Here is a 25,340-nt window from a genome sequence, read left to right on the forward strand (position 1 = left end):
AGATGCATGATGAAACACATGTGTAACTATGATTAAACATTACTGCTGTGTTGGCTGAGTGAACAAGGCACAGACATCTGGAGTTCAAAGGCAAAAACCAACAAATCTTCAAATGCAAACAGCCCTTTAAATCAGTGGATCAAACTCCCTGCAGCCCCTCACTATTAACCGCAAGTTTAAAACACAAACTGACAGTCAAAGAAAAAAAAAAGCTCCAAGTCACTGCTGTTTTTTATTTAAAAAATATCTTTATTTTCTGCAAAGGAGGCCTCAGGAGCTTCAGTGTGTTCCATGGCTTGTGTACAGAGTTCCTGCTGGGGGGAAGAAAAATACAAATTTCATAGAAGGAGCCCTTGGGAGAAACTGCAAGCCCCACCCATGTTTACCAAGGAGGAATGTTTGAGGCGGCTACGCTGCAGCTGTTACAGAATACGGTCTCTAGCAATGGGCACAGTGTTTGAGCTTAAAACTGTTAGAGGAATGCTACTATAGTTCCTGGCTTAGTGCATCACCCTGCATGGCAGATACATAATATAGACACAGAAAAGAGATTTCTTAGTGGTATGAAAGCTGAGTAATGCTGCGTAATTAGATGAGGAAACATCGCAAATAAAATGTAAAAATGACTAGACTCACATTTGTCACGTATAGCGTAAGAGACCCTACTCATGGTGGGATTTTTTTTTTAGTTTCAGTGATACCTGAGTGGATTGTATTCAATATAATTCAGTTCTTTTAATGCTCTTGCTTTTGATAAACAAGCAGATTTTCACACATTGGAAGAGTGTAAGCCAGTTCTCCCAGTCATCGCTTTCAGTTCTGCTATTTTTGTTCTGGACAGTTTAGCTGATCTGAGCACAATGTAGTTCACTAAATGTGACAGACTGTGATAAAATCAATGACCCCCAACAGACATGGTTCCTCCACATTTTCCATTTTAAAATTCTCCAGATTTTGAAACATCTCAAATGAATTAAGATCACCCACCATTCTGTCATAATTTATAGATCCTGACAGATTGCTGGGTTAACTTGTTCATATAAGGATCTTTTTTTTTTCTTTTGCACTGATAGAGGTTTAGTATCTTTATGTTGAGGCATTTAAATATAAAAACAACTAGACATAACCATTTTATAAACCCAAAAGTTTGTAACATTGTCTAAGCAAGTTTCTTATTACACTTTTTGACACAAGCTCTTAGATTTGTTTGCAGTGATACCTTATGTTTCCTGTCGTTATATTAAGATATAACCTTAAGCTTATTTTAAGTTATTTACTATTTATATTGAGTTAAAAAAGACCACAGGATGGTTTTGTTTATATACTGAATTGATAAGGAAATCTGCAGCTGTTCCTGTCCTTAACATTTCATGATGTCGCCATGAGAAAAACAGTTCTTTGTTTGGTCAACACCATTTAATGAGATCTTAACCTTGAAATCTTGAAACCAAATAGTAGGAGCTTGAGCTTTTTGTTAGAACCTATGTAAGTTCAAATTTCATTATCTAATTTTCTCAAGATTTAAATTTCTTGAGTATATTGTGATAAGCTGCATTACGTCTACATAAGAGTTAAAATAATGGCTTTAAGGCAGGATAATTGGGCTTTTGCTGCTCAGTTATCTTAGTTCCTCCAGATGAGTTCATCTTATTTAGCTAACAATTTCAATTTCTCAAGTTAAAATGATTATAAAATTACTTTTTCCTTCTAACTGTGCAATTGTCCAATGATATCTGGATGAGACCCAATTTCTCAATTTTTGTAACATCTCAGGATAACGAGAATATGGGACTTTATTTCTAAAGTGGTAGTATCAGGTTTTTTTTTAAACGACAAAGTAACATGACCTTGAGCTGACCACAGTCAACAGTTTATCGTCTTTATCTTAAATTAACAAGATTTTAGCTTCGTTTCTCACGATGACAAGAAATAAATCTAAAATTTCACTGATAACCATTTTATTAGACCGAACAAAGATAATATGTGCTTGCTATAACATCTATAGTGAGGATTAGAGATTATTTTGCTTTGATAATGGTTTGATTGTCACAGTAGGTCATAAGTTTTTCATTGGTGTAACTGTTTCATTTTTTATCCCAATTTAATGCATCAATTTATTTTATTATTAAAGATCAGAGAATTATACACTGAGATCACTGCTGTGTAAGATTTTGGTCACGATTTAATTTAAAACATCTCAAGATAACTCTTGAAGCTCATTTATATAGTCACTATTATACTTTAATTATCTCACCATTCCATTGTTTAATAGTTTGAAATAAAAAAATAGTTTTTACACTAAAGTATTAAAGTATTTTACACTTATGCCAGTTTGTGGTAAGAAATAAGTTTTAGCTCACAAAATAAGTAGATAGTTAACTTATAAACTCTGGAAGCTCCAAATAAAAAAAGTTTTGGGTTCTAATACCGTTTTTACACATCTTGTTTGTTTTTAAGTTTCAACATATCTCGCATTTTGTTTGAGAAAGTTCTTAAAAAGTCACATTATAATTTCCCGGTAAGTCGAGGACTTGCTTATATTTTTTTCTGTCTCTCCTGATGTGGAAAATTCTGAACGCTAATTAAATATTTCTACATTCCTTTAGCCTGTGTAGAAACTCTCCACCAGCGTTCAGAATAAGACCTGGTTAAACTTAACCTGTCAGTGGTAAGTAGTTGTGGATGTTGACAGAAAACATGTGGCTGTTCATCACTTTTTAACCTAACAATGCTGCTCAGAACGCGCCCAGGATTTAACCGCCAACGTCCTTGGATCAGACCCCACACAGGATAAAGCTAACAGCGGTGCAAACCTGATCGGCGGGTGTAGGTGTCAGCTGTGAAGCCGAAACGTCCCATTTGACTGTGAGCGAACCTGAAGCTAGCTGAGAAAGCAGGTCATATAATTAGAGCCCCAGCAGTGGGTTCATTCCCGCACCGTCATTCTGAAGCCCGGCGACCTTCTCCCGATTCCTGTCACGTCTCCGTTAGGGGTTTGGTATGTGAGATCATAAGAAGCGGTTGGGCTTAAATAATGCAGGGCCACATAAACACCCCCCCACACACACACATTGAATCACCCACGCTCTCATTCTCACACGTTATATATGAAGGAGAAAAATATATTAACATTTGGGTTACAAAACATTTCAAACAGCCACAGTGTACTAAAACACACCTGGGTTGTTATCTCTTTCTTTACCTTCCACAAAATATATATATCTATTATTTCAATTACTATTAAAAATATTCCCACTTTTTATCGGGATCTCAGGCACTGGATTTCATCTCCGTACAACAAAAATCTCCTCCACCTCTGTGAGAGTTTGTTTGGGGAATGGAAGACACTGAGACTGATGATTTTGATTTGGGGGGGGGCATTAAGCCTAAAGATTCTCCCAGCCAACAGCCCTGCTGTCTAGCTCTGTAAAAGCTTCATCATCGGCACATCAAAAACTAAACAGCTGTTTCTCTTTCCCAAAAGGCCCAATCTGGTATAATCAATAAGGGAGCAATGAGTCATTCATTGGTGAGCCTCACTTTAACAGCGATCTGATGGTAATGTGGTGTAAACAGCCTGCTGGGAGAGACTTGGTTGTCTGCACAGTGATCTCTGGTATTTCATCCAAAAAGCTCCTGAACAATCTGTGATAGATCCACAGTAGACGGCCAAGCAGGCTTATTCCGATCCAGAAAGCGCGGGTTCATCTGATCAGTTTCTGCGAATGTTCATGCAGCAGAGATCCACAGCTCAGTCCACGGGACCTTGGAAGATGAGCTTTGACCAGCCCTGAGACGGGCTGAGCTGGGTGGCACAGAAGGGGCAGGCGGCGTGGAAGGCGTGGGTGCCGTGGGGCAGAGGGATCTCAGACCAGTACTTTACCGACTTCTCTGAACACACGTGTCCACAGGGAACAAAGGCGTGAGTGGGCGCCCCCGTGTCCACATAAAAGGCGGGCTCGCAGCCCAGCCAGAGTGGGACATAGGGTCCCACCACCCGGCACATGGGACATTCTCGCTGGGTGTTGGGCTCCCGCTCGGAGCGATGGCCCCAGTTGTGATAGCCGTGGACGTGGCCGCACGCCAGGTAGACCCACGGCTGCTTCTCCTCCAGAGAGGAGAGGGCCCGACTGCGCTGCATGCTTGGAAAGGCGAGCGTGTTGAGACCCACTGGGCACTGAGGCCGGGCTGCGTTGATCTCCTGCCTCAGAGCCTCCAGGTGCTTTTGGGTGGGAGTGTGAAAGAGCCCCTCTGCAGTGCGCCACAGCAAAGTGGCTCCACACAGATCCACCAGAGAGCCGTCCTGCAGGATGTTACTCTCATTCTCCACCTGCAAAAAGAGACATTTGTTTTTATTTAAACATTTTCCATTCATCTTTTTCACATGCAACCACAAACCTCAGTCTATTCAACTCGTAATTCATGTAACAGACCAACATCATTGTGAAATGAAAAAGAAAATTAGAAATTCACATTATTAAAAAAAAGGACCTGGATAGGTTTAGAAACATATTCTGTTAGGACTGAAAGGGGTTCCGGACATTAGTAAAGGCTTATTTTCCTACATTCTATTAAAACAAATACATTAAACATGCAATCTGAGCTACAAAATCCAACCTTTAGAGCAAACCGAGCTCAGGTTGTGGGGTATCTACCATTTAAAAAATAGATAAAAAAAGAAAACTTGATCTCACACGAGAAATTAACTCTCTGCATTTAAATCCCACTGCATCCCCTTAAGAAGCAGTGGGCTGCCATTGTGCGTCGCCGAGGGAGCAATGTGGGGTTATGGGTGTTGCCCAGGGACCCAGATTAGAGGCTGTGGCGATCCTACCAGGTACTTGCAACCTTCTCAGAGCACAGGCACACTGCCCTAACCACTAGACACTCCCCAACCCATTAGTTCTACTTTCTGTTGGTCTAACATATAAAATACCAATAAATGCATTGAGATTTTTGGATGTAGTGTGATTAAAATAGACCATCTTTATCGGCCTGAGCACATCTATACAGCTTTCCTTAATTTAAATCTACATACCAGTTTCCCTGGGGTCTGTGCTGAGCGGGTCTCTCTCAAAGTGTAAACATCTCCACAAACGGAGATTTCTCTCCAGACGCCAGGCTTGGACTCTTCCATGAAGCCCCCTTTAGGATGCATCACAAGCACCCCATTGGTTGTCAGCCCGTCCATGTGACCATCAGGGTTCTTCCATTTCGCTGCTTTTTCCTGTTGCAGAAATGCTATTTTATTATTTACACTGCATAGAAAAAAGATACTTTTGTCTCATGAACTGATCTACAAGTGGAAAAAACTAAAAGATAAAATAAATATTATAAAATAAAGTACTCATTAACAGGAACGAGTGATTACCCCCAGAAAGATGTTTTTGGAGGAGTCAAATCCTGCTGCATAGATGCGAGCCGTGTAGGGAGGGTTTCGTTCGCAGACAACCCTGCAGGCGAAGCGGGAGATGGTGCTCTGTGTGATCTGAGTGTCCTCTCCATCCTGGCCTCCTGCTACAGTGTCAGTAACCACAAAGTCGATGGGGTTTTCAGTGGAGCGTCCAATCTGCAGAGCAAGCCATTCAAATCTTTTGATTCAAGTCATTACGCTCCTCATAACAGAACTGTTAACCACTTCAAAATGTAGGTTTATAAAGGCTAAAATAACAGAAAAACACTGGACATGATGAAACGGAAAAATGTATTGTTTTTGAAAGCTCAGTGTCTGCTTGATGTTAAAAAGCGCTCGCCCAGAGGCACTTTTACTACTGTGTTGCATCATGTCTTTTTTCACTACATTTGAAAGGAAAGCAGGCCTATTTAAGCAGAAAGAAAAACTAAATGTTTTCACCATTCTCACTTTATTCAGGATTTTAACTGCAATCAAAAAATCCTCAGTTTGTCTTTATATTCCACTTTGTCACTAAAGACCAATACACAGGAGGTCACTCAGGAAGAGCTACAGAGAGTTACATTTCTACTAATGGTGATCTATACAAATCTGCTTATAAGAGAAGAGCGAGCAAAGTGATAGGATGTTACCACAATCCTTTTAGCAAAGGAGATCGCTGTCGGGACAGAAAACATGGTGTTTATATCAACGATCCATGCAGTGAGTCCCACCCAACCTCTCACAGATGCTCTTTTTATAACCAGTCTGTTACTGACCTGTTGCTAACTGACCTTTTCATGTTCCTGTTCGGGCTCTGTTTTTAAACATGCTGCTGTTGCCAGGTTGAAAATTAGCATCTGTTCATTAAAAAATACTCTAAACCATCTAACTTTCTGCTATTTTCATGATGTGTTTTTTTAAATGCTGGAAAATCTTCAAATGCTGCCTTAAACACACATTTCACAACAAGATAATTATATTTTTAGTAATGGGTGGGGGTGGGATACGTCTTTAAACTTAGCTTTTAGCATTGCATCAGACTGGTGCTGAGGAAGAAATAAGCAGTTCCCCATTTATTTCACCATCAGTGTTTTTTTTCTCTGTAAATGTCCTAAAATCCTTTTTTTTGTGCAGTTCTTCCTCTTTCTTCGGTTTACAATTATGATTTAAAATATAGACATTATTATTTACAACTTTAATGTGGCTTTCAAATGAATTCAATCCCATTTGCTGCATCACAACGCACATTAAGCAACATGTTTTAAATAATATTGAACTGTATTACGGCAATTTGTTAAAAGAAAAAAAAGTTCTCAAAATGTTAGAATGAAACCTGAGGACCAGCCGAAGTGTACATCTAAGATTTAATTCCAGCCTCCTTTACTAACAGCTGCGTAATTAAACAGGGCGTTTACCTGAAACATGTCTGTGTCTTTGTCATGGCTGTACTCCACCACCACCGTCTGGTGCCTGGACAGTGTGTAGGAGATGCTGTGTTGGCCTTTACAGTTCACAGCCTGAAATGAGACCACACATCACTGCCGTGCAAGAGTCACCTCACATGTAAAGGTTCAACACTTTCCTAGAATCAGCTTTAGCAGAATTTTGTTTGTTTTCTAATGTAAAACACAACATTTGGTGTTAATTTATGTTAGCAGGAAGGAAAATCTAAGGTAGGAAGGAAGGCAAGGACAGACATAGGAGGAAAGAGGAGGGAAGGACATACAAAGAAGGAACCCTAATGCCTAAGAGGCAGGGAGGTAGAAAGGAAGGACATCAAATGTAAAGATAGAAGGAAAGGCTAGGAAGGAAATAAGGAAGGAAGGAAATAAAGAAAAAGGACTAAAGGAGACAAAGAAGGAAGGAACTAAGAGAGGATATAACAGGATATGACATTTAGGCAGCAGGGCTGGATATGAAGTCTGGAAATACAATATGTTTTTATTCAACTCTTAGCTTTTAAACAAAACTAAAATCAAATTCCAAATACTTTAAACTGCACAGGAAACCTCTATAAATACCCCGAATTTTAACATCCCTTAAACCTTTTCTTTTATGTTAAAAACTCACATTTAAATGCAATTAACCAGGATTTCAGATATATATATTTTTTTTAAACTCACAGAGTTAGCTGCGCAATACGCCGCCTTAATACAATCTCAGATTTTTTTTCAATACAAAATCTTTTTTTAATTTACGTAGTTTAATAAAAAGTACAAATTATAGAATTTATTTTCAGTTTGGCAGGCCCTGCCATTGATCCTTTAGCTGTACAGCTAGTGGTATTATTCAATTAACAGTTTTAATTATACTTCGGAGAAAAGAAACTGAACGCTGATGTGACTCTGAACCTTAAAAGCCCAAGGAGTGCATGAGTAAAATATATTCTTAGTTTTCAAAAAAAAAAAAAAATAATTCCATAGATAGTACATTTAAATCAACAACATAATGGATTTATCGCCCAGTCCTTCTTCCCAGTCTGGTTTCCTGGTTTGCATGACGCTATTTGTTCATAAATGCTCCTATAATAATCTCCAAAGCCTTCTTACAACAACTGGATTTATACTGAGATTAAATTACACACAGCCGGACTCTATTTATTGATTTCCTAACTTCTATCATGCAAAGCATTTTTTTATTTTCAATGTAAAACCTATGCAACCCTCTGGTTTGTGGTTTTCAATGTGACAAAATGGGAAATGTTTCATGGGGTATGAATACTTTTGCCAGGCTCTGTGACAAAAACGTGATTTATTGTGTCAAAGTTGTTCTTGTTTGAGGCCTTGACACCATCAGCACTCATGTACGGGAACCATGCAGGAAAAAAACAAGTATTACTTAATCACTCCATTGATAGATGCTAGGTTTACAATGAGGAAATAGAAAAAACTCCAGACACACAGCATTCATCGAACAGATCACGTCCTAAGTTGGAGTTGTGAACAATTTCATCCTGTTTTTTATTTCTACAGATAAAACTGCAGCAGTATTTAGCTTTTTTTATTGCATTACCTAGAACTGCACAGTGTGGTAGAATATTCCTGGAACAGGAACAGAGAAAAGCCTGTAAAGTCATACTCCCATGACGGTGACCATAAACTGCCCACTGGCCTTCAGTGAGCCAACCAGTCAGCAAGCTGAGGGGAGGGGAGGTTCTCGTCAACACTTAGACACATGCCACCATCGTCCCGCTCTTATCAGGAAATTCCATTTCCAAAACAGCCCCCCCTATTTTGTCACGTGCCAAAAGCAAAGAGAAAGTGGGTCACCAGAGCTGCCACGCTCTGCTGTAACTTCAGAAACAGACGGGAGGGCAAATGTCATCACCCCCACAAACAAATGCTGCCCCACCTGTTCAGCACACACGCAAAACAGAAAGACATAAAAATAACCGTGTTCCCCGACCAGAGTCAAAATAAACTGAAGGCTGGCATCATGGGAGGTTCTCATTATCTGTCATGAACACCACAGCGTACACAGACATGTGAGCGTTCCCTTTCAGCCACCAGGCGCTCTCAGTTTGTTCGTAGGCTGCACCGTTAGGGAGAGCGAGTGGGCCGGCAGGCTGCTCCAAAAAAAGGAGAAAACCATGGCTTCTTTCATCTGACTCCTTCAGCCTTTGATTAATTTAAACACTGCATTGGCTCGGCACCTTGTTTGTCTCTCACAGATGGTTATTTCTGACTGGATGTGCAGCTGGGAGTGGAGGGGGGCTGGCCGTCTGCAACAACATCCTCCGTTTCGCCCAGACTAATAATCCCAGGCTTGGTAACAAGGTGGCAAAGAGGAACAGAGGTAAAAGAGGAAGAACCCTGCAGCGGTTTGCGTACTGAAAACTCCTGCAACCGCTTATTTTAAAGCCACAAACAAAGCAGCACTGATTTATGAAAAATAAGGCTTTCACCCAGTGCCAAAAGTGCAGTACAGTTACACTATTTCAACTTTTTTTCACACTTTCTAGTGCATTTTACTGAGACTTTAAGAGCACCACCAGTACAAAGTAGTACATCATGTGGACAAGGGAGGAAAATTAAGCATGTTTGATGTGTTTTTTTTATAGATTTACAGTGTAAACAACCACTTTTAAAAGTCACCTAACTGGGAAATAGAGATCGTCTGTTTGTAATTTATTCTCAGCAAAAATCCAGCTGTTCTTTAAAGTCCTCATCAGTGAACAAACACAATCAAAATCAGTTTCCAAATATTGGAAGTATCAAATTACTGGTCAGTTTGAAAACAGAAAGAGGACGGCCACCGCAGCTCTTCACCTAAATGAACAGCTGTGGAAAGCATTGTTCATAAATCACCAACAGGCCGCGGTGTCTCAAGAGGAGCTGCAGAAAATTCCCACTTTAGGTGAAGAATCAGCTGCTTTTTATTTTGAAATCGATACATTTAATGGCAGACAGACAAGATGAAAAGCATGATGCGGCGGTGGCAGCAATGTTTTTTATCAGAAAAAGGGAAGCTGGTCAAAGTTCAGGGGAAGATGTATGGAGCCGAATGCAGAGACGTCGTATTTATACAGAAAATTTATATTTACAATGTTAGTGGCTAATAATTGCACTTAATTTAATTTAGGGGAGTTAGAGTAAAGGAGCTGAACATAAATGCAATCTTCCTACTTTACTGCCACGCACTACTTTATGTTGATCTATCCTTTAAGATCCGAAATAGACTGAGTTTTGAGGCTGGCAGAGAACAGAAGGTGGAAAAGCTCATAAAAGACAAAGCCATTGTTAGCCAACATTCAGCTCATCCTGGAATGAAATAATGCTCAGTTTCTGTTGTGAAAAGTCCTTTTTCACAGAAAAAGACCCTCTTAGCAGATATCAGGAGTCATGTTACACCAGGTGACAGAAACCTGAACCTGAGAGCCTTTGGTCGGAGGGCTAAACCGAGAACAAACGTCTGAATAACAGCAGAGAAAAGCAGCTCCCTGTTTAACGGCTTGGCTCTGGAACTGAGAAGAGGAATGTGGGAAGGGAAACACGTTATACTGGCTCTCTGGTGTGAAGAGAAGCGATGAGGCCCACTAGGAACTATGGTTATTGAACTGGAAATGTCAACACAATAGTCAGTGCCAACAGCAACGTACATATGTGTTCCATGAGGGACAGATATCAGGAAACCTGCTGCTAAAGAACTTGCCTTCCCTTTAACTCCATCTTTAATTTACTACATTCCTCACATGAGGAGATAGTTTACAAATTCATAAGAAAATAAACACCCATTTATTCAGTTGCATAGAGAGAGTGTTCATTAAACTGGCAATTCATCCTTTGTAGTGTACCTTGCTATCCTGGGGTGTGTTGAGGATGTGCACACTGCTCGGCTTAACACCGTTGGCTTTGGTCCTCTTAAAAAGCGCAAATCTGCTTTTCCGTCTACCCCGATCTCCATTGGGCAGAGAGCCATTGTACCTGTCACAGAGGGAGGGGTGGGGGTTAGGGTTGGGTGGAGAAAAGGACAGCGTTCAGTTATTTTTTTTCTCTCTAGATAAAAAGGCAGGGGGGTTTTTTGTTGATCCAAAGAGATGTGTGTAATGAGATTTACAGGCAAAATTCTTGTAATCATATAAAAAAGTACACATGGAGATTTAGAGACATTTGCGTGCTTTGAAAAGGAGCTTTTCCGCGTGTTACATCACTGGCAATCTAATGCACCATATTAGTAATCTAAGCGTCACCTTGGATAATGTCTCTTATTACATAATGCACTCTGCTGCTGGTGATTTCACTGAGCTGGGACTCTAAGCTGCAGATACCAGCAGGAAAACACTGGAAAATACACAGACTGGGCGGCAAACGGAGCGCAATTTTATCTTATAACACAGAAAGCAAAAGAAATCGGATTTTGATAGCTTTGAGGGAAAAAAAACAACTAATATCTCAGCGCTTCCTGATACCTTCAAACTAGATTCTGTCCGGAGTGAGGAACCTCACCCAAACTCCTCCTCATGAATGGAGGAGCCCTTTCCGGTGGGACTGATCCACTTTCTGTCCACCAGCTGGTTCCTACAGCTGGGCCACCCCATGATTTACTCCCATCCAACACACAGACCTTCTGCTCACACCCTCAAATGTAACCACAGAGTGTTTAACAGCCACACTGTCCAGCAGACATATCTACACCCAACGCCTCAGCTTTGCATAGCAACTCCTCTGAGGGAAGAGGTTCAATGAGCCACAGGATAATCTGACTCTTCTACCTTTTTGTTGTAAAATAAAGGCAGCAGAATCTCCATAGCCTCCTCCCTCACCTCCCTCCTAAGCCAGTCCACCTGTCCTGTGTCTCCACACGGCTGGCCGGGAGGGGAAACACATGGTCGCAGTCAGGACTGTCCACAAAGCTGGCCTGTAAGACAAGCCACCCAGGGAGAGCCAGGAAGGCGGATTCTGTGGAAAACCTCTAATGCAGTTTTATTGCTTGTTTCTTTATTTTTACTTATCATCTGCAAAACGTCCTTCTTTCACCTCCGTAATATCTCTAAACTCCGTCCCTCCCTATCCCTCCCTGCTGCAGAGAAGCTCGTCCACGCCTTCGTCTCCTCCAGGCTGGATTACTGCAACGCTCTCCTCGTCGGGATCTCTGGCAGGAGCCTTCAGAAGCTCCAGTATGTACAGAACAGCGCTGCCAGGGTCCTGATGAGGGTGAGGAAACACCAGCACATCACTCCCATCCTTCACACTTTACACTGGCTGCCCATTCACGCCCGTATAGAGTACAAGATTCTTCTGCACACCCATCACTGTGTGCACGGTGCGGCCCCCATGTATCTCACTGAACTGCTCACACCACACACCTCTTCCCGGACCCGGTCAGGCCAACAGCACCGTCTGGCCCCACCCAGGACACGGCTAAAAACAATGGGCGACAGGGCCTTCGAAGCCGCAGCTCCCCGTCTGTGGAATGCCCTCCCAGACCACCTTAGGGCCCCACAGACGGTGGATTGTTTTAAGAAAGGACTAAAAACTTTCATTTTTAGAAATTCCTACAATTGTTGATTTTAGATTTTTTTTAATAGGCTACGTATGCCTTTTAATGTATTGATTTTAATGACTGTCTTTTTACTCTGTTTTTAATGTTATGGTCTTTTAAACTTGTTTTGTAGCACTTTGAGATTTGAAATCAAATGTAAAGTGCATGATAAATAAAATTCATTATTATTATTATTATTACTTACATTTGCCAAATATTTCCTGGAAAGAACGGTGTGTGGAATGTGATTCCTCACAGAAACACATTTTTTACATTACAATTCACCATTTTTCATACTAAAAAAGAAAAGAATTCAGGTGTGGAAGGCAAGAGCAATGAGATTCCATAAAGCACGGTGAATATTCTATTGGTAGGCTAAATGTGCATTCATGACATGAAAATGCTAACAAACATGGAATTCTGAATATTCCTTAAGTTTATTCCACACCCTATTGTAATTACTATATAATTCCAATATATTCTTCCTTTGTTTCGATATTAAGAGTGAAAGAAAAGTACAGAACTGCTGAATTCAATAGCAGGTTTTAGGAGTTATTGTACAGAATATTTTGATTTTAAACTTCCTGTTGTTGCAAAGTAAATCCAATATAATATAAACCCAGTATAACAAGTTGTATAAAGTCCTTTTTTAAATATATTTTTAAAGAGTTTTTTCCTGCTGTATAAAAAACAGAGTAATCCGCCGCTACCCAAACCTGCTGCTGTGAAAACTAGAGAGATATGCATCACTATTTGCAAGATAGCATGGCTTTAAAACTATAACTGTTTACGACCTTAGTCTCAGTTAAACAGCCCAAAAAATAAACCATCAAATGGCTGCCTGTTGTTTTAATGCACGACAGGGGTCTTTAACGTTTTCCTGGCCAAGGACCCCCAAACTGATGGCGAGATGGAGCGGGGACCCCCCTATTATATATATATTTATGAAATTGTGTTATATCAAACTGGTCCTATAGTCACTTTATCACATATGGAGTAATGTAACAAAAGTAATTTTTCCCTTGGATTATTAAAGTATTTCTGATTCGGATTCCGGGTTGATGGGATAGCTGTTGTGAATGAATTGGTGCCCAGCTTGAAACCAAAACTTTTGCGACCCCCATGCAGTACCTCCTTGGAACCCCTAGGGGTCACGGACCCCCTGTTGAAGACCTCCACTCTACGACATGCAGAGCAGAAAGATTGATAACATTCTTCAAAGTAAGAACTTAAAAACTAATAAATGAAGCTTTTATTCATTCTTTCTTTCTTCTTTACTTTTGTTTGTTTAAAATGTCAAAGATAGCATCATTATAACTTAAATAACCTGAAAAGGTTTAAATAAAAGGAAGTACCTCAAGCTATCTAACCCTAACCTTACCTCATACTAGGGGACATTCAGATTATTTACTGGGGTAGCCAGCCTGCATTAAAGCTTCATAGATTCACACAATAGTTTTGAAACAGTATTATACCCCCGCCTATATAAAGGTCAACAGGGCCTGCATTGTTCAGAGGTAAACTCAGTACTGGCTGACTACTCATGCATTCAGATGACGTAGAGCTCAGCTTTCTCAACAGGATGAATGGTAATGACGAACATCAGCTACAAGTCTGTAGTAAAATATCTGAAAAATTGTAATTGTTTCATCACCACAGTGCAGAACAATGTTGAATCGTCTAGGAGCTGCTGATGTCACATTAGATAGGACAGTTGTACAAACTGATTGTGATCATGTTCCCTTTTGACTTGTACCAGGCAGACAGTGGATTTACCTCCCAATATTTAGCAGCAGGGATTAGAAGGCCATGGCATATTGTATATCCTCTGGGAATAGGTTGGGGAGCCAAAAGCAACTCCCACCCCTTGTGCTAATGTCAAAGTGTACTGCTTATAGAACAGGAAGAAAAGACAACTCTGTCAAAATAGTGTTTTCCCCCAAAACGTATTACATGTCACATGCATTTTAGGTCATCAAACAAACATTACTATCAGAAAAAAACGATCTTAACGCAAAATGTAGCTTTCAGATAATCATTTAATTTCCTAATGGGAAAGGTTAATGTGAAAAGAGTTAAGAAAAGTATCCAAAATCTGTTATTATCGTTCATTAATTATCCTGTATTATAACCCCACTATAATATATATATATATATATATATATATATATATATATATATATATATATATATATATATATATATATATATATATATATATATATATATATATATATATATATATATATATATATATATACATATAATCTATATCCTAATTTGCCTGTATAATCTGTATACCGTTTTCTTATTTATTTATTTATTTTATGGCCTCTTACAATTACTATTTGCTTATATATACCATTTAAAGTCAACAGTTACATAATCTGACATGTAAAATAAATATTTATATCCTGTTTAGCTTCTGGATAGATGCAAACTACATTTTGTTGCTTTGTACTTGTAACAGCGTAATGACAATAAAGTTGAATTGTATTCTATTCTAAGTAGAGAATTAAACAAAAAAAAAAAAAACTTAAAAGAACCAACAGACTCTTGGGAAACCATTCTATGGACTGGTCAGATAAAGGGACTTTTTTTTTTTTTATCTGTGCTTTTAATAACAACTGGTGAGATGATCTGGTGTTGCTTTTCTGCTACCGGACCTCTGCGGTTTTCTGGAAATACAAACCTGCTTTCTAGCAGGAAATTCTGATGGAGAAAGTCTGGCGTTCAGTTAGGACCTTATACTGAAGTCAACTGGCGTTGTGATGTAGGGTCAGGCTGCCTCTAAGCATCTTGGAGCGGCCTTATCAAAGCCTGCACGTAAAACCAAATGATGATGACCTTAAAGATGACTTTCCACTCCTATTTTCTGAGATGAGTTTGTAAAACTCCTCCACTGTGACATACAGGTGCTGGTCATAAAATTAGAATATCATGAAAAAGTAGATTGATTTCAGTAATTCCATTTAAAAAGTGAAACTTGTATATTATATTCATACATTACATACAAACTCATATATTTCAGATGTTTATTTTGTTTAATTTTGATGATTACAAATGACAACAAATGAAAATCTCAAATTCATCATATCAGAAAATTAGAATATTGTGAAAAGGTTCAAAATTGATGGCCCCTGGTGCCACACTCTAATCAGCTAATTAACTCAAACCACCTGCAAAAGCCTTTAAATGGTCTTTCAGTCTAGTTCTATAGGCTACACAATCATGGGGAAGACTGCTGACTTGACAGTTGTCCAAAAGACGACCATCGACACCTTGCACAAGGAGGGCAAGACACAAAAGGTCATCGCTAAAGAGGCTGGCTGTTCACAGAGCTCAGTGTCCAAGCACATTAATAGAGAGGCGAAGGGAAGGAAAAGATGTGGTCGAAAAAAGTGTACAAGCAAGAGAGATAACCGCACCCTGGAGAGGATTGTGAAACAAAACCCCTTCAAAAATGTGGGGGAGATTCACAAAGAGTGGACTGCAGCTGGAGTGAGTGCTTCAAGAACCACCACACACAGACGTATGAAAGACATGGGTTTCTGCTGTCGCATTCCTTGTGTCAAGCCACTCTTGAACCACAGACAGCGTCAGAAGCGTCTTGCCTGGGCTAAAGAGAAACAGGACTGGACTGCTGGTGAGTGGTCCAAAGTCATGTTCTCTGATGAAAGTAAATTTTGCATTTCCTTTGGAAATCAAGGTCCCAGAGTCTGGAGGAAAAGAAGAGAGGCACTTCATCCACGTTGCTTGAAGTCCAGTGTAAAGTTTCCACAGTCAGTGATGGTTTGGGGTGCCATGTCATCTGCTGGTGTTGGTCCATTGTGTTTTCTGAGGTCCAGGGTCAACGCAGCCACATACCAGGAAGTTTTAGAGCACTTCATGCTTCCTGCAGCTGACCAACTTTTTGGAGATGCAGATTTCATTTTCCAACAGGACTTGGCACCTGCACACAGTGCCAAAGCTACCAGTACCTGGTTGAAGGACCATGGTATCCCTGTTCTTAATTGGCCAGCAAACTCTCCTGACCTTAACCCCATAGAAAATCTATGGGGTATTGTGAAGAAGAAGATGCAATACACCAGACCCAACAATTCAGAAGAGCTAAAAGCCACTATTAGAGCAACCTGGGCTATCATAACACCTGAGCAGTGCCACAGACTGATCGACTCCATGCCACGCCGCATTGCTGCAGTAATACAGGCCAAAGGAGGCCCAACTAAATACCGAGTGCTGTACATGCTCATACTTTTCATGTTCATACTTTTCAGTTGGCAAACATTTCTATAAATCCTTTGTTTTTATTGGTCTTCAGTAATATTCTAATTTTCTGATATGATGAATTTGAGATTTTCATTTGTTGTCATTTGTAATCATCAAAATTAAACAAAATAAACATCTGAAATATATGAGTTTGTATGTAATGTATGAATATAATATACATGTTTCACTTTTTAAATGGAATTACTGAAATCAATCTACTTTTTCATGATATTCTAATTTTATGACCAGCACCTGTACAGGACCCATTACCAACACATGATGGTACTTGTTGCCACTTCATGGCAGAGCCAATATTTAGATCTTGTGAATAAATCATTTTTCGTGAAGGGGCCAGGTTGTATGCGAGGGCTTCTCAGTGAATGGATTAAACCGAGACCTATGTGTTTGATATCAAGGCACTGTGTGCAGATTTGTTCCAAAGAGAGAATAGAGGCCCATTTCTAAGGGTCAAAGAAGGTACAAAATTAAACATAACCTTTTAGTTACAGAGTACAACACTAAAAGACATCTTTGTTTTCTGAAACAAGCTTCTGCAGAATGTATTATGTATCAACAATAAGTGGAACTCAGTAACAAAACCAGGCTGGCTTCCTTTTACTGAGCACTTCTTCATGGCTAAAATGTAGAAAGTTGACTCAATGGGCCCCAGTCTCTGAGCCACAATGAACAGAGGAAGCCGAGGAAAAGCAAAGACCGTCTCCTGATCAATCCATCCTTTCATTTCCAGGATACCCATCCCACCCAGAGCTCCCCCCTTCCTCCGTACACAGACCAGCACCGAGCCAATCCCACCTCAGCAGAGTGGCAGAGATGGAGGGCAGCCATGCAAGTAATAAGAGCCGCTGCAGCCGTGACAAAAAGCCACCGAGGGAAACTGCAACTAAAACAAGCTTTGTTCCATGCTGACAGCTATCTTTTCTACCATCAGCTTTATCAATGGGGGGATGTGATGTCACCACAGCAATTATGCACCCGTCACATCTGATTCACATATGTGTCTTGATGAGGGGGGGGACAAAAGTTGCGGTGTTAGACACGCCACACGCTCAGCCCGGGGTGATAACCAGTCACCGCTGCTTTTTGTCCTTTACAATAAGCAGGATGGCTGTTGAATGGACAGCCTGGAGGAGAAGGACAAAGCCACCCACTCTACTTCCCAGTCTATAACTTCACAGCAGTTTGCTTCAACTGCTGAAAACGTGAGATTTCAACAGGACAGGCTGCTGTTACTGTTAATTATTTATTTAAAACTTTCAGATGAGTGGAAAAACTGACCAAAGTCTAATCACTAATGACACTGTGCCTGGCAGAGGACTGGAGATGTTGAAGGCTGATTGTCCAGAATTGCTTTTCTAGTACTTTCCTCTTAACAGTTCATTAAAATACAGCTGCTGCTTTGCATTAATGCTAACTTTCCACCCATCTAGATTGACGCTTGAAAGATTTGATAGATCTGAAACAAGAAGCAGCTTCTAATAAGACAATCTACTTGGGTTAATTATTAAGAACTGATTCCCTTGCAATGTTTTACACAGGAATCCCTGCTTCGCTGCTTTGGAGTATTTAACCTTTTCATGAAAAACATTCAGGGTTACTTCAGTAGTTTCAATTGAAAAAAAAACGTATTCGTTCTTAGTAAAATTTTCAGAGGACGTCCCAAATTTACTCAAACTACAATCGGGTTGGGGCGTGCTTTGGTGGCGCAGTGGTTACCGCACACGACCCATGTATGGAGGCATTAAGGAGATTAGACTTCTGCAACCGCACACATCAAATTTTGCTTGGGTCTGGTCATGAACCCCTTTTGCTGGTATGCTTCTGCACTGTCGGTCTGGAATTTTTAGGGAAGCATAACAGTTTCCTGCCAAAGCGAAAGGGTGTGCCTAATCGAGAACACACGAGAACTTCGGCAGATGGTCGTGAGAACTTTGGTGGCGCCAGCAGGAGTGTTTAAGTTTCTTCAAAAACAACAATGGCGCATCTGCAAGATATCACGGTCACAGTGATGGATCTAGAGTTGCTAAACACCAGGTTCTGTTAATGAAGTTGGCAAAAAGACAGATTAACCTTTCGTAGTAGTTGTCCATTGTAGTTGTTCCTCTTAGGGCTGTTGTAAACGAATATTTTAGTAATCGAGTAATCTATCGATTATTCTTACGATTAATCGAGTAATCGGATAAAAAAAATTTATAAAATAAACTATTGGCAAATCTTAAGTCCTGCATAATTTCTCTCAGTTCCACCCTCACATACAATTTACACTACACCCAGTTAAGTAACCGCTATGTTTAGATGTAACGTTAGCAAAATAATGTGCCTCAATTTACATCTATAACATGGCAGATTATCACACAACGTAGTTAGCAAAGAGAACATAAACGTTACCTGTTGGCAACCGTGTACGAGTTGGATGCATGCAGCGGGTGTTTTCTCTTCAGATGCTGCAACATTGATGTCGTGCTGTTGTGGTACGCCAATTCTGCTTTGCAGTGGATGCATTGCGCTGTGTTGTCCTTTCTGTTTAGCCTAAAATGTTCCCAAACCTTTGACATTTTTTGTCGCTTTCGGGGTTCTCCTTCTGAGCATTCTCCGGTTCCCTCCATAGCTACAAACTTAGCACAAGCGCTCCAGGCGCTAACGGAAGTGGTAGCGTTGTGCAACACAAAAACCCTCCGGCTAGACCAGTGTGCTGCGTATTTAACAGCATTGCTTATTACAATACAATAAATTTTGCGAAGCTTCGAGGCAGATAAATTTCCTCGAGGATTTTTTGTAATCCAGTTACTCGATGAATCGTTTCAGCCCTAGTTCCTCTGTTTTTAAAAATGGCGCGCCCCGGCAACAAATCGAGAAGGACGACCACACAGACAGCCGGAAAGGCATACCAAGGACCAATCACAGCTGCTTTTTGTCTGCGCACTTCTGCTTGAGGTCTGCGACCATCTGACCTGTAGTCAGGAGTTGCTGAACCTCTTGGGGGACACAGAGGCTATGCGTCAGAATCATACATTGGCCTTTAGTCCTCGACGCGGGCAACCCGGGTTCGAATCCGACCTGTGGTCCTTTCCCGCATGCCTCTCATACCCCTAATCCTGTCAGCCTGCACTCCATAAAAACGAGCCACTAGTGTCTTAAAAACTAAATTATACACTACAATATGTTTTTTTAAAAGTCATAAAGACGCAGATATAAGCTATGTTGGTAACAGTGCTAAAAGCTGTCATTACCTAGCAGCACCATAAAGCTTATAAAGATCCACAGGTCACTATATGATGACCTATCAACAATTCAACAAATTTGGATTTTTATTGCATCACCACCACTGGGGAGATCTTTATCAACTATGTATTTACAAGAAACTGGGACTTTGGGTGTAAAAATTAGAAAGTTCACTACACTGTTCAACTAAGTGAAACATTACCCTAGCATTAAAAACTTTAAAAAAAAAAATCATTTTCTTTGTTTTGTTTTTGGGATTCTCATAATACCATCTAGCCTGACGTAGTCCGACTCAATTCTAGTCAGAATATGAGTCTGATACTGCTCCACAGAGCTGTGATTATGGGGCGTGTTTTGAACGAACCAGGAAAAAAATGCCTCTGCACTCAATTGGATAGACCTACAACCAATAAGAGCAACGGAGTGCGTGACGTATCTTAAGCGAGGCATAGTTGTTGTCCACAAAAATCAAAGCGTGCAGTTTCACGCCTAGAATAAGAAGATGAGACTTGATCGCGTTTCTCTGTTCCTCTTTTAAAATTAATTTGCTGTCGATATCTTCTAGAACAGACCTAATAGCAGAATCTACTCACCCAAACTCTCCAGCGGCAGCCATTATTGTTGTCACCCAAGCGCGCTTTGGTCACGTGGTTGATAACGTTACTCTTGATCATCTGTCCATCATCGTATAAAGCCCGCCCTGACAATTTGATTGGATCGCCTAACAGTGGGCTTTAATACTCGCGCTACTATGGAGCAGAGCCAGACCGAACTTCCCGAACTCAAACCTTGTGGGCGGGACTAAGTTCGGACTGGCACCCAGGCTAAATACCATCCCAATCGCAAGTTAAAATGTCATTTTTTCCATCGAAATTTAAACTTCTATTCTGTCAGGTTTCCTTGTTGGTTTTATTGAAAATAAAAATTTATTTCTATGACTGATATGTTGCTTCAAGTCCCAAAGAGACACAGGGAACATAAGTTAACTCTGAATTTTCTGCAGCAACTCATTTATTTTTGCTAAATATAAGAATAAAAAGAGAGAAAACTTTAGAGGCTTCTTTTTTTGTGGAGGGGGGTTTATTTTACATGCATCACCCTGTAAATTACTTTGAGAAAAGCTTTGTCGTTTTCCGTGTAGAGGACTAATTCATGACCAAGTTGTAACTTCCTGGATGATGCTTTGAGTTGTTATTTCAACATTTCCGCAAAAGGTTATTTTCTCACGGTATCTTTTTAATTCCTCCAACATAAACACAAAAAAAGCGCCCACACAACAGCAGCCTCCCACCCACATGCTCCCTACCAATGCATGTTATGATCACATCTTACTCCTAAAGCCTGACTTCAGCAAACTTCAGCATTTGACGAAAGTACAATCATTTCACCAATAGAAATTATTTCATTCGTACTGACCAAAAAAATATATATAGGGTAAACATCTGGTCTATCTATTTATCTATATGCATAAAACTGCTTGACTTTTGCCTTATAATAAAAACAAATGGTTGTCAAAACATTAAATTTAACTGATTTCTGATTATCAAGCTCAGCCATTGATATGGATTTTAAGTTAGTTGTGCTTTTCAGTTACTTTTTACGCAAGTGACTGAAATACTGCAGGTCCACGCTTTCCCGCCTAAAAGATCCTGGTCTTCTTCAGTAGGACCTTCAGGTTACTGCGGGATTGCTGAAGCACAGGGTTACTAGTATAGCAAAGAGGATTGATTGACTCTTTGTTGCAGCATCTTCTGCTAACCTGCAACTTTTATTTACCTTAGACTTAGCCTCAACTTTATTTATCCCATTGGATTATTCCTTCAAGGAAATTCTGGGTCAAAAACTGAGTGTTTTTTTCCATCTGCTTTTCATGAGATTCATATTCAAGCAAACATTGATGTGACCGAGGATAGACCAAAAGGAGGATGACATTCTCCAGTTGTGAGCTCTCCGTCTGGTTTTGTGAACAGATAAGGTCTTCTCTGTCAGGCTTTTGTCGTTTGACCCCTTGGTTTCTTATTACTGTCACCCACTGGGCTGTAGTTGTTTTCTTCAACATCTTCCCCATGTGTCATTAGGCTGAGCAGTGAAACAGAAAGCACAGATGATATATCTGGCATGCCCTTTATTTACCCAGTTAGAAATACATCCCCGGACTTTAAGTGGAAAAGGGGCTATAGAAGCCTGATATAAACATTGAACATTTTAGAGGCACATAAAGAAATGAAAACTTTTAAACCACAGGTGCAACTTTCTGAAGAACTGATACGGACATCTCCCCACCAATAATTTCAATACATAGACTTTGGCTCTCAACGACAAATTTCTAAATTTGATTTTGCTGCCTTTGAAGGATGATAATCACTGATGTAGCTGAAAGGGAAAATATCCATCAATCCATCCACATTTTTATGTATAGATTGATGGATGAATGAAACTGAAATTGTTTCCATATTAGGGAGGCATGATGTATGGCTGTTGGTAACAGAATCGGCTGTTATTCATCCTTCTATTTTTATATACATGAATGTCTAACTAACTATAAATAGAAATATCAGTATATTTTTGTTCGTTTGTGTTCTCAACAATAGGAAAGCATTCAATAAATATATGTTAGAGTTCATTTTTGGAAAATACAAACCCTATTGAAAGCGTTTGTGGCGAGTAACTGTAGGTTCATCAGCCGCAACCCTTAGTTTCCCCACCAACTTTCATTACAAAGTTACACCCTTGTTTTAAACTTTTTGGAGGAACTTTATGAAAGATCCATCATTGATGGTGTGGTGATAATCTAGCTCTGTTTATGAAGAATTAGATATGTTATAGATTACTTACAGTGGTGTCAAAATTACACACATTTGTTATTGCAGTTTAAAAACACTGGTAAAAGTTGAAGTATCATCTTGACCTCTTTACTCAAGTAAAAGTGAAAAAGTATGAGCTCCAAAAACTACTTAAAGTATGAAAGTATAAAGTAACCTTTAAAAAAAAACAGCCAGATGCCACTATATGAACTGAAACCTACGACGGAGTATTAGGGCCACACATGAAGAGAAAAAATATTTTTGCCATGACGAGATTAAACTCGACATGTCGACTTTAAAAGTCGACATGTCGACATTAAACTCAACATTTCAAGAATAAAGTTGAAATGTCATGTTGAGTTTAATCTCGACGTGTCGACAATAAAGTTGAAATTAGTTCAAGAGAGCCAACCGCTGCACAGGATACATGCACAGAATCCAGAATCAGACATGTCTTGTGTAGATGATTTGGTCAAATTGTACTTTCTGTGATGATTATACAGTTATACAGTTGCAGCACGTCAAAGACTACCTTCACTCTTAAAACGCAGACTGCAGCTGTGGAGCGCGGTTGCTCTTTTCTCCAAACTTTGGAGTGTCGAGATTAAAGTCGCCACGATATATCAACTTTATTCTCGAAATGGCGAGTTTAAAGTCGACATGTCGAGTTTAATCTCGTCATGGCAAAAATATTTTTTCTCTTCATGTGTGGCCCTAATACTCCGTCGTAGAAACCTCAATTTTTTGACTATTTCGAAAAATTCTTTGAGATGAGCGACGTCTTGTTGGTTTTCGATCTCCATCACCCGATACTCTCGCCTGTGTCCGACTTATCAGACATTTCAACATCTTTTTCATAATCCGACATTGTAGCATGGCATAGACAATTCACTTTACAGTTTGAAGAACACCTGCTTGCTTCTGATTATTTATTTTAGCTAACCAATGAGTGTTTACATTATAGGACTAATCCAATTACACTAGTTTTCACTAGATGTGGATGGTGCCAATGATCTGCATTGGATGGCACACATGATGTAAAAAAAAAAATATGAACATTAAACCGAAGCCCAGAGTAACCAGTAATGTTTGTTTTAAAAATAGAAAGTAAAGATACTTGTAAAAAATGTAATGAGTAGAAGTCAGAAGTAGGAAGAAAAATAAGTATTGGAGGAAAGTATATATACCTAAAAAGTGAACTTAAGTACAGTAACAAAGTATTTTTACTTCGTTACTTGATACCTCTGGTCCCCACCAGCTTACATTACAAAGTTTGTTTGCTTTAAACTTTTTGGAGGGACTTTATGAAAACTCCAGTGATGAGGGGTGATAATCTATCTCTGTTTATGAAGAATTAGATCTGAGTCCTGTTATTGATGACTTATGCAGAGTAACTTCGTTTCCCCCAACTTGCACAATATATGTTAGTAAAATGTCTGACTAACAATTTCACAATAAAGATGAAGTTTTAAACCTACAGCTCACTGGCTTGGCTTCCAAGTCTGTTCCTATTCAAGTGGGAACAAAATTGAACGCGACAATAAGATAATCTTTAAACCTCACAGCAGGAGAAGAATACAATCAAATAAAATAGAGCGTGTTGGAACAAAGTGCAGTGGTGGGGTTGTGGCAGGAGAAAAGGAAGCAGCCTGGGGGCTGGGGGTGGGGACCACCGCCACTTCCGAATTCTTCAAGCCCCATGAATCCCAACTTCAAGGCGGGGAGGAGGAGGAGGGCTCCGGCTGGGAACGAGGTGTATCTAAAGTTGTCCTTTTCTGGGTGGGCTTTGGTTCTCATAGCCGCCCTCCGGTTATCAGAGAGCGAGACATTATCAACGTCATCATCATCATCATCATCTACTGGAACACGAACACATTTCAGAGTGCGCACGTGCCTACTTTCAGGAGTAACGTGAGCTCGTAAATTTCTAAACTAAGCCCGACCGTTAGAGTTAAACCCGACCGTTATAGGGTGAATAAAAAATAAAAGTAAGCCAGAAACGGAATTCTGCTTATTCAGCGTCACGTAAGAAAAAAAAAAAAAAAAAAAGGGGGGGGGGGGGGGGGGGTGAGACATCCGGGGAAAGGTTTGACACATACACTCGCTCTCTAATTATCTTCTAAACCACTAAATATGGTTTAAACAAAGAAACAAAAAGCTTTACTTACCCCAGTACCACCAACTCCCCGTACTTCACCGGGTCTTTAGACGGGGCGCAGTGCTCCTCTTGGCTTGACGAAAACATGAGGCTTGGCTGCGTTAGCTACACATTAATAACAGTGTCCTAAAAATAAACATGTACTCTTCCAGAGAAAAGGAAATAAAAGCACCTAGTTTCCCCTTCACTACATGTTACATGTGTATCCGCATAAGAATATATCTATTTTCTATGAAACAAAATAACAGAAAATAGAGTGCTGTGTAACTTCCTCAGCTAACCACAGCACAACGTAACTTACTTGGCGGTTGAGTCCGCTCTACAGCCGATACAAAAACAGCGAGGAGCAGGGCCGGACTGTACCATTCACTTCTTATCCACTTTCCAGAGGGGGGGACTCCCACCAGCTCGGATTTTTCCTACTGTGAGTTTACCCACATCTGGCTCCAACTTCTCATTTTAAGACATGATAATACTTTTCTACTTATATTTT

At 40.0% G+C, this 25,340-nt stretch overlaps 1 protein-coding gene across 1 annotated transcript; it reads right to left on the reverse strand.

The window, feature by feature from the left end:
• Window positions 1-228: 228 nt before the first annotated feature.
• Window positions 229-25,178, reverse strand: peli2 (pellino E3 ubiquitin protein ligase family member 2). The gene is made up of 6 exons (XM_038291417.1): window positions 24,858-25,178; window positions 10,689-10,818; window positions 6,811-6,912; window positions 5,372-5,569; window positions 5,039-5,227; window positions 229-4,330 (listed from the first exon to the last, which is right to left on the reverse strand). The coding sequence occupies exons 1-6, from the start codon at window positions 24,932-24,934 to the stop codon at window positions 3,752-3,754; spliced, it is 1,275 nt and encodes a 424-aa protein (XP_038147345.1). The 5' UTR covers window positions 24,935-25,178; the 3' UTR covers window positions 229-3,751.
• Between the last annotated feature and the right edge of the window lie 162 nt (window positions 25,179-25,340).

The sequence above is a fragment of the Cyprinodon tularosa genome, unplaced genomic scaffold (genome assembly GCF_016077235.1).
Source record: "Cyprinodon tularosa strain WSP-4 unplaced genomic scaffold, ASM1607723v1 ctg3, whole genome shotgun sequence".
Taxonomy (NCBI): Eukaryota; Metazoa; Chordata; class Actinopteri; order Cyprinodontiformes; family Cyprinodontidae; genus Cyprinodon; species Cyprinodon tularosa.

Coding starts and splice junctions, on each gene's coding strand:
- peli2 (XM_038291417.1), bottom strand. CDS start 24,934: ATGTTTTCGTCAAGCCAAGAGGAGCACTGCGCCCCGTCTAAAGACCCG. Junction 5,228..5,371: donor CCAAAAACATCTTTCTGGGG/GTAATCACTCGT, acceptor TTTCTGCAACAG/GAAAAAGCAGCGAAATGGAA. Junction 4,331..5,038: donor CACAGACCCCAGGGAAACTG/GTATGTAGATTT, acceptor CTCTTTTTGCAG/GTGGAGAATGAGAGTAACAT.